This window comes from Sinocyclocheilus rhinocerous, unplaced genomic scaffold (assembly GCF_001515625.1).
Source record: "Sinocyclocheilus rhinocerous isolate Xijiao unplaced genomic scaffold, SAMN03320098_v1.1 scaffold113, whole genome shotgun sequence".
NCBI classification, from domain to species: Eukaryota; Metazoa; Chordata; class Actinopteri; order Cypriniformes; family Cyprinidae; genus Sinocyclocheilus; species Sinocyclocheilus rhinocerous.
The window spans coordinates 699,441-709,257 of NW_015646846.1; the positions used below are offsets into that span (position 1 = coordinate 699,441).

The 9,817-nt window shown below is 38.8% G+C and overlaps 1 protein-coding gene across 2 annotated transcripts in view; it reads left to right on the plus strand.

Moving 5' to 3' along the window:
* Positions 1–9,817, plus strand: part of LOC107708125 (chromodomain-helicase-DNA-binding protein 6-like) — a 43,912-nt gene that overhangs the window by 6,524 nt on the left and 27,571 nt on the right. Inside the window, exons 3-9 of one of the 2 annotated variants that reach the window (XM_016512275.1) lie at positions 1,568–1,731; positions 2,430–2,441; positions 4,861–5,199; positions 6,512–6,659; positions 7,663–7,812; positions 7,919–7,984; positions 8,183–8,250. In XM_016512275.1, coding sequence (XP_016367761.1) covers positions 1,568–1,731; positions 2,430–2,441; positions 4,861–5,199; positions 6,512–6,659; positions 7,663–7,812; positions 7,919–7,984; positions 8,183–8,250 — 947 coding nt within the window. Of the gene's footprint in view, positions 1–1,567; positions 1,732–2,429; positions 2,442–4,766; positions 5,200–6,511; positions 6,660–7,662; positions 7,813–7,918; positions 7,985–8,182; positions 8,251–9,817 lie in introns of those variants that run through there. The other variant, XM_016512274.1, reaches the window with a different exon arrangement.

Consider the following 9,817-nt stretch of genomic DNA (forward strand, 5'->3'; position numbering starts at 1 on the left):
GCAGGTAGTGACGATTCTCTCCGGCCAATCCGTGATCAGCAGAGTTTACACGTCACGTTTTGATAACGGTACGGTTCACTTGGAACCCCAACCGAAGTGGTACTAAAAAAAGTACCAGGTACCAGGTACTGTACCCAGTGGAAAACCCCCCAAAAGTGAACCGTACCGAGCCGTACCGTGCCGTACCATGCAGTGGAAAAGCGCCATTAGACTGAACATAAATCAATGTCAGCATCACTCAAACTCCTTCTGTCTCTCGTGCTTCCTCCTCGATCACTATTGCTGTACAGTAAATAAATGTCAATGTTAGACGTGGTGTGTTGTAGTAAGTCTTCCCTGGTTTCAAGAAATGTACAGCATTTCTCACCTTTGTGCAAAACCACTTGAGGACACTGCTGTGAATCTGTCGGATTGTCAGCCGGATCAGGGAGGCTTTTGGTCTGCTGTCAGGCGCAGTGGATCTAGACTCTGCACTGGGATTTCTTGAAGTGAAGAATGGTTGTGTGTCAGTAGTCAGTGCAGCAATGGAGCAGTAAACTTGGATGGGATAAACCTTTCTCTTACATTGGGATTCATGTGTTTGTTGCTTCAACAGTGTGACCACCTTTTTGTGGTCCGCTTTTGAGAGAGAAGCACGTTGGAGACACCAGCAGATTATTGATTACTTAAAAAGAATGAGACATTAAAAGTTAAGAAAGGCCAAATAAGTGCTTTCACACTCAGACGCTCTTCTGGTTGTTTCGTGTCACTGTCATTCAAATGATCTGATCTGCATTTGGATTTGAATTTTGGTGGTGTCAAAATCAAACTAGGCCAATTTAGTTATTCATTCCTGCGCCACAAGACCAGTGATTCAAAGAGCACTTCCTAAGCACCCTGAGAGCTTCATTGTCAGGCCTTTCTGAAGAACCAGCAGGGATTCACACCAGCTTAAACTGTTATTTGATTTTGAGCAATTTGAGATCACTGCAGGTTGATAAAGTGATTAACAAGTCAAAGGAGGCTTGCCTATATATGAATTTATTTATAAAACTAAGTAAAACTATTTTATTAATGGATGTGCACTACCGTTCAAAGTTTGGGGTCAGTAAGATTTGTTTTTGAACAAAGAATTCTATCATGGTTTCCCTGAAAATATCAAAGAAATATTTCTTGTGCAGCAAATCAGCATATTATAATGATTTCTGAAAGATCATGTGACACTGAAGACTGATAATATATGTAAATTGTAACATAATAATAATAATACTATGACAGTTTAATCCAGCCAAAGCCAGCATGAAAGTGCCCAAAACATCATTTCTTTTGATAACCAGCAAACTGGAAACTCATGACGGATATAACTGGTCAAATCTGAGCTAGATTAGTTACTCTACACAGTTTAGAATGTAAATGTCTGTTTTATAAAGTTCCAGTAGTTTGGGTTAGTTTAACTTTGAATTGAATGATGAATTAACTAGTTGAATGATGTCTTAACTAGTCAGATCTGAGATCTGTCTGTTTTAAACAAGACGAATAGTGTTTAATTAGAGGAACAAATTTTAATCAAACTCTTTTGTTTTTCCAGATGTCTGCCTCCCATGTACTAAAGCACACTCCATCCGCTGCTGCCTCGAATGCCTCTGACCAAAACGCACAAACTACATTTCCCATCGGCCTCTTGGGCAAAGAACAGTTACGGATCATCGGAGGGCCGCCCAATCACTGCATGGCTCACCCAAAGCACTCTGGGTTACGGGAGGCAGGGTCTGCGGCCAGCAGTCACAGTCTCCGCCCTTTATCAATCAACAGCGAGGAGGATGATGGAGGGGGGGGGCCAGGGTGAAGAAGAAACGAAGGAAAAAAGACAAGAAAGAGTCAGAGTGGCACAAAAATGAAGAGAGCAACGCTAAACCAAAGAGAAGGGAGCAAAAGGAAGCGAAGGAGCTTCTTCCGAGAAAGTCAAAGGTAGCGAAGGAACAAAAGGATCATAAGAAGAGGGAGCCAAAAGCCCAAAAAGAGGTCAAAAAAGTCAAGAAAGGTCAAGATGTGAAAGTGAAAACACAGGCCAAGAACACTGCAACACATCCGCCCTCCAAAAGAGGGAGGAAGCCAAAGTGAGTTGGTAGAAAATTACAGAATTTTCCTTTAAATGTTCAAACACTACCGCTAGTGTTTTTGAATGATGTCTGTTATGCTTACCAAGGCTGCACTTATTTGATCAAAAATACAGAAAAACAGTAATAAATATATTAAAATAGAAAATGCTTATTTTGAATTGTAATAATATTTCATAGTTTTTAATATATTTTTGATCAAGTAAATACAGCCTTGACGAGCATATGAGACTTCTTTCAAAAAAACTAAATCTTACAAACCCCAAACTTTTGAACGGTAGTGTAAAAAAGTAAATGTATTTATAATGGATGAGTTGGAGTGGATAGTTAAAGAAAAGCAGTTAAGTGTCCATCATATATGTGAACTCCTTTTTATTTTGTTTAAAAGCATCCCAGGTTGCACCTCATGAAGATGCTATTAATTCAATGCTAATGTATAATAAAGATGGATCACAAAAAAGCTCTTGACTGAATCCTGTTAATGTTACCACTTTAAAAAAAACTCAATGCTTTCACTGTTTCTTATTTCCCTCCCTGTTCTAGCCAGTACTCCTAAATAACATTTGAAACTTTGTATTTTTATCACTTCTCATGTTATTGCCTCCTTATCATGAAGCACTTTGTTGTATTCATTGGACCAAAATGATTGCTAAAATAATAAATGTAAATGCAGTGGTCGACTGTAGTCATCTAGTCATCCAACAAATGACTAGTCAACTAATAGGACTTTTTTTCACCCTTGTTTGACCCTTTTTTTGTAAGTTAGTGTGCCGTTATTTAGTATTTTATAGTGTGCTGTTAGTTTACACTGTAAAACTCTTGTCTTTTTAGTTTTTTAAAGACACATACAGATGGACATCCATGGCCATTGTGTTGCGTCGTTTGTTTGCTGTTTTTCTGAGCATCCTGCCATGAGCACCACAAGTTGTAGATGACTTGTCAGGTTAAAAATAGTCCAACTTTTCTTGAGACCTCTGCCTTTTGTTTTTCTCTGTATAGGTGTTTTGAACACAAGAACACATCTTTTTGTTTTCATTGAATAGACGGTGTCCTTCGCATCTGCCTTTGACCATCCAAGTATGCAATTCATTTTCAGTTTTTTGTCTGAAACCATGAGCAAAACGATATGGACTTTGTTTAGGGAGGTTTACAGTAGCACAGAGCAGTTAAAGGACCAAAACAATTAATTCTTTCATTATTATGCTTTTTGTTATTGCGGTTAGCGTGACCGCTGTCGTGCATTTGATGGAGAGGAGGATGCATGTTAGCAGGAGCGATGTGTGTGCATGTTTTATAAAACACGTTTGAGCAAGGTGTGTTCGGATTTGGAGCTGGCATTGACTGAACTGCAGCTGTCGCGTTTGGGAGTTGGGAGTTGGTATTGATTCATAGGGAATTTGATTGCAACGCGTGTATGTGTGTGCGCTTGTGGTTGGCAGATTTGCCTGGCAAGCATGCATACTGCAGCACGGCACGGGAATAGTCTGCAGTGTTTGCGCATGCTTATGTGTATGCACGCTTCCATACACTTAAACGCATGGGTTTGCTTGCAGATGCACGTGATGCATAGAGAGAGCATTCGGGTAAAAAAAGGTCAACGTAAGGGCAAAAGTGAATAGGGCAGTTGCAGGAAGTTGTCATTTACTCTTCCTGTTTCTGTACAGTGAAGTTAATTACAAAAAGTAGTGTTTTTACCCATGCAGATATCACTAATATTATGTTCAAGAACAATGAGGTTGATGCTTTTTAGACCCCAGAAAGGAAAGGGTTACCACGGAGACTGTGTGTTTACGTTCCCGCTTCCCACAGCTTGGTCCTGAGCCTGTTGCCATGACGACGGCCCTGATTCCAGCCCGCTTGCTTTGGAAAGCATGTGATTCATTGACATTATCCCCATACCTGCCTGCAGTTGCATGCTCTGTTGGGGAGCATGTGAGTGAGTGTGTGTGTGTGTGTGTGTGTGTGTGTGTGTATCTGTCTGCACATGCGTACGCTGTTCCACATGTGCACTGCAACGCTAGGTGCAGTTAAAAATAAACGTGCTTTGCGGAATAAGAGGTATAAAGCTGATGTGTACCAGAAACACAGCCCACATACGGCACTGAATTCAGTTTACTTCATTCATCTGTTTTCCTTTAGAAGGAGGAGAACATTTGTATTTAATCTGCTCTTTAATGTCTCATTGTTTGGTCGTCTTAAGGTTTCACTATGCTGAAGAGATTTTTCCATGTCTTTATGTATTTATGAATGGGCACACGTAAATAAGGTATCAGATGAAGTGAGCATGAACAAGGATTGAATTCATAATAAAGCTCATTCACTTTGTGCCATAACATTGCCTGTATGCTGTATTACATGCATTGCCCTGCTTAGGGCATTAAAAAACTTGAGTGCTTTTTAAAAGAGCTGTAAATGGATTACAAAGTTAACTGAGTGAAAAAGAACCCAGTTAATTTTGCGTTCACACTGTCCTTGGCCTTGAAAGTGGACTCAGATCTCTCTCCCTTTTCTTAAAGTCCATTTTAAGCTTTATAAATATATAATATTTATAATATAATATAATTAATATAAAATAAATAATATATATAGTGTGTATGTGTGTATGTATGTATGTATGTATGTATGCATGTATGCGTGTATGTGTATATATATATATATATATATACTTGGGCAAAGAACAGTTACGGATCATCGGAGGGCCGCCCAATCACTGCATGGCTCACCCAAAGCACTCTGGGTTACGGGAGGCAGGGTCTGCGGCCAGCAGTCACAGTCTCCGCCCTTTATCAATCAACAGCGAGGAGGATGATGGAGGGGGGGGGGCCAGGGTGAAGAAGAAACGAAGGAAAAAAGACAAGAAAGAGTCAGAGTGGCACAAAAATGAAGAGAGCAACGCTAAACCAAAGAGAAGGGAGCAAAAGGAAGCGAAGGAGCTTCTTCCGAGAAAGTCAAAGGTAGCGAAGGAACAAAAGGATCATAAGAAGAGGGAGCCAAAAGCCCAAAAAGAAGTCAAAAAAGTCAAGAAAGGTCAAGATGTGAAAGTGAAAACACAGGCCAAGAACACTGCAACACATCCGCCCTCCAAAAGAGGGAGGAAGCCAAAGTGAGTTGGTAGAAAATTACAGAATTTTCCTTTAAATGTTCAAACACTACCGCTAGTGTTTTTGAATGATGTCTGTTATGCTTACCAAGGCTGCACTTATTTGATCAAAAATACAGAAAAACAGTAATCTTGTGAAATATTATTACAATTTAAAATAACTTAAAATGTAATTTATTCCTGTGATGCAAAGCTGAATTTTCATCATTACTCCAGTCTTCAGTGTCACATGATCCTTCAGAAATCATTCTAATATACTGATTGGCTGCTCAAGAAACATTTCTTATTATTATCAATGTTGAAAACGGTTACTTAATATTTTTGGGAACCATGCTTTCTTTGATGAATATGAACTTTAAAAAAATATAATTCAATGTCAGTTTTGATCAATTTAATGTGTCCTTGCTGAATAATTTCTTTAAAAAAATATTCACTCAGTATTTTTGGTCTAACAGTGTTGTGCTACTGTATGTGTGCTTTATGGCAAGACCATAATGACAGGTATATTTAGCACACTTGGAACCTAGTTTACTAAGAGATGACTTAAAGAGAGCAAAAATCATTTTAATCACTGACTAACAAATGTCAACTGACAAAACAGTCTCATTTCAGTAAATTGCATCCTTTGCATGTGACAATTTTGCATGTATTGTCTCAGCACTGTTCTTGCTCAGCTCAATCACAGACCTTTTCATATCTTGATTGGGTGAAATGTGATACAGGGATTGTGGGCGTTACAAGGTGAATGTAGGTACTTATGGATTTCCAATTTGAAAGCAAGGTCAAAAATGAAACCTGCAACCATGTGTAGGGCTGTTTGATCTTTTAGCTAGTTTACTATCATATTTGGAGAAGTAAAGATACATTTTATACATTAATTCATAAGGTACTCAAATATGTAATTTTCTCCAGGGTTGCATTAATCCATTGCCACAATGATGGCACTTAAAAATGGCCTTACGAACAGTTTCTGCCAATCATCTTTTGTGATTGGATACATTCCCTTTTTAAACTAATTTTATCCACTTTGTGGTTCCCTCTCACCACTTGTTTTTCCCAAAGTAAAGCATTGAAATGCAATTTTATTCAAAAGTTCTGCACTCCAGCAAAACTGTTGTGCTACTTGTCCACTTATAAACCAGTAAACGTCTGCACAGCAGATGTCGGCTTTGTACCATTATATGGCCTGATATTTGTCAGTCAAACAAGTCCTTGGTTGGTTTGCGCCAAGATCTGTCAACCTGTGCAAAGCTGTGGAGGTAAGATGAATTTTAAGTGTTTAAATAAATGAGTGTTTTGCCGCTGTGTTATGCAGAGAGCAGGGTGCCATGCCTCCGGAGAAGAAGAAGAAGGGAAAGAGGAAAAGTGATGCTGTACTTGAGATGGTGGAGAGTGATGACACAACCTCTCTCAGCACGCTCGCCACTGGCGGTGAGGAAAGCATCGACCCTATGGATAACACTGTAAGTTCTCCAGAACCGATATACATCTGGCATATGGATTTCTCCTGAGCAGAATAATTATGGATCATGCTGTGTATTTACGCAAATACAAAATCTTAAAAAGGAATGCACAATATTGCTTCCATATCAGTTATCAGCCGCTGTTTGTGTGTTTTTTTTTGGTTTTTTTTGGTTGAATATTGTATATTTAATTTTAATGTCATTTTCTTGCTATTTTTATGTTTAGTTTATATTTGCACTCACTTAAAGTTTAATAATTTGAAATTGTTAAAAGTAAACTTTACTATGGAAGGATATTCCGGACTATTTCCAAAAGGAATTGCAAATGGTATTTTCAATTGCATTTTCCATATGTGGACGCATAGATAGTGACATAATCCAAACGCAATTGCAAATCTTGCATTACTGTTTGCATTTGCACTTTAGCGAATGCACAGTGACTGCCAAATTTCAAATGGAAAAGCAAAGTCCATTTGCAACTGTATTTCCCATGTCTTACGAGTTATGAACCTGTCATATTTAAATAGCAATATTAATTACCACGTCTGCTCTGCGTTGTGCATGTAACCTGCCAAAACTCAAATGAAATCACAGTTCATTTAGCATTTGAATTTCCGATGCCTTACAAGGAAAGCTGTCAATCAGTGTCAGGGGCGGGACTATACTATCGGGCGTGTTTGCATTTGGAAGTGACGTCACTCACAGATGATTGTGCCGAATGCTTTGAACAATGGAGATAATCGGTAAAAAGGCTCAGCTAAAGGCAACTGCCAATCTGATAAATGCGTGTGAATATATATATATATATATATATATATATATATATACACACAAAGTTATAGCATTATTTTCATAAACACATTTTCCCCATAATTCCTTTAATGGGGAATGGATTTTTTGCTGTTGTTGTTAATTTATTTCAATATTTTTGGCAATTGTTTTATTAATAATTTTACATTGTGTAAATACTTTTCTTTCTTTCTTTCTTTCTCTGTCTGTGCAGAAGAGGCGATCAGGGCGTCAAGTGAAGCGACGGAAGTATAACGAAGATCTTGATTTCAAGGTCGTGGATGATGATGGGGAGACCATCGCCGTGTTGGGCTCGGGCCGAATTGCTGCCATGTCTTCCTCTACCCTCGCCTGGCAGGCTGAGGTAACCGTGGTAACATCAGCCATTATGCCACACCACAGACCTGCCCTACTTCTGGAGGGGCGGAGCAAACACACACTGGAATAATTCCCACCTTCTTTCTTCACAGGAACCCCCTGAAGATGAGGCCAATATCATTGAGAAAATACTCTCAGCGCGAACGGTCAAGAAAGAGGTAACGGTTCAGATTACATGTTAGACTTATAAATAATGGATTACTGTATCCAGTTAAATAAAATTAAGCAACAATATTTATTATATGGCCATTATATGGCTTTGATTTACACCATGATACAAAAAGTCCAGAATACTGAATACACGTTACACTGGGGTGCAAGAAACATCTGCCTAAAAAGAAACCTTTTTCATGTAGACATCCCCTGACGAACCACCTGAAGAGATGGAGGAGATGGAGGAGTTTTACGTCAAGTACAGAAATTTGTAAGTGTACTTATGCAACTCAAACTGCTGTTACCTTTTTGTGATCTCAAACTCTCAAACACTCATCTTGTCAAACTGTCAGAGCAAACACGTAACTCACATTTATTGTGTAATGCATTATTCAAAATCATTTATGCATTAAATTATCCATCTGCTATAGAGTGGTAATACACCCTGCCTCATGGAATAATTTGCTGAATCAACAATGGTGTGATTTACAGCAAGATCCCTATTCTGGTGTAGTTCTGGAAATTACAGTATTGCAAATAGGACCAATTTACTGGGTCGCATTTAGCCTCAAAAACTAAAGAAAAAAAAATTGCTTAAAGACGTTAAGAGAAATATGCCTTTTAGCATCATTGATATTTCCCCCCTTTATTTTCATGATAATAAAGCATATTTCCCACCCAAAATCTTTTTATTTAAATACTTTTGTTTTGTATTTTTTAAATAAGTTTACTGTAATGTATATGTGCTTTACATATGTTTTTAGTAGTATTTATAATCATACCTGCAAACTAGTTGCTTTTCGGTGAAATTTGCCGTTTTGAATCAAAATATATAATTTATGTGAATCGTCTAGATCCAAAGAGATTAGTATTTATTGCAAACTAGTTGCTTTTCGGTGAAATTTGCCGTTTTGAATCAAAATATATAATTTATGTAATTTATGTGAATCCGAAGAGTTTTTTTGGGGGGGGGGTTGGTTCTGGGCAGAGAGAGAGAGAGAGATTCCAAGCTCGTAGACCAGAGTGTGTTCGACCAAAGTCCCTTTCTCGGTTCGACTTGAAGCAGCACTGAGCAGACCGATCGCTGTATAACATCAAAGCACTGCGAGAGCTACAGAGAGCAGATGGCTCCGCATGCGTTCGAATCGCTCTTGCGGTACTTTGATGTTTGATCGGTCTGCGCGCGTGCTGCTTCAAATCCAACACACCTCATCTCACAGCCGGTCTGTTTTGACGGCACACTTACGCTCACATCCGCATGTAAACATGTCGTCGGCATGGAAGTTCTTCATTGTGAGGTAAACAGACACAAAGTTCGCAATTTGTAATACAATATTGACTGTTTTTGCTCAAGTTCGCTGACGAAGTTTCAATTAAAGCCACAGCAGAACTGTTTTGTGTCTCCGAGCAACACACTAATGACTCGCTCATTAAAACAGTCCTTTACCGTCATCTACTGGTGGTTTGGTTTCATATTTAAAAGTATTGCATTTTTCCCAACATTTTAAACTTGTGTTCAAAAATATTTAAAACAGTAATCTTATAAAATTATTTATGCATTTGAAATTAGAGGTCGGCCAATTTTGGGCATTTTTAAATTAATCGGCATCGGCCGATTGTGCTGCAAATTAGGCCGATTTATAGGCAGGAGCATCTGCGGACAGCTAAGCGTTGTTGCGGAACACCGGAGAATCTCTCTCTGGCTGCGTGAGAGACGGAGCAGCTCACACTCTGCAGCCGCTTCTTGTTCACACACAGCTTCAGCTAATGATGGCAGGGCAAAACAGACCATTTCGAAAGTGTAATTACGTTTTACCCTACTAGAATTGATGCCGGAA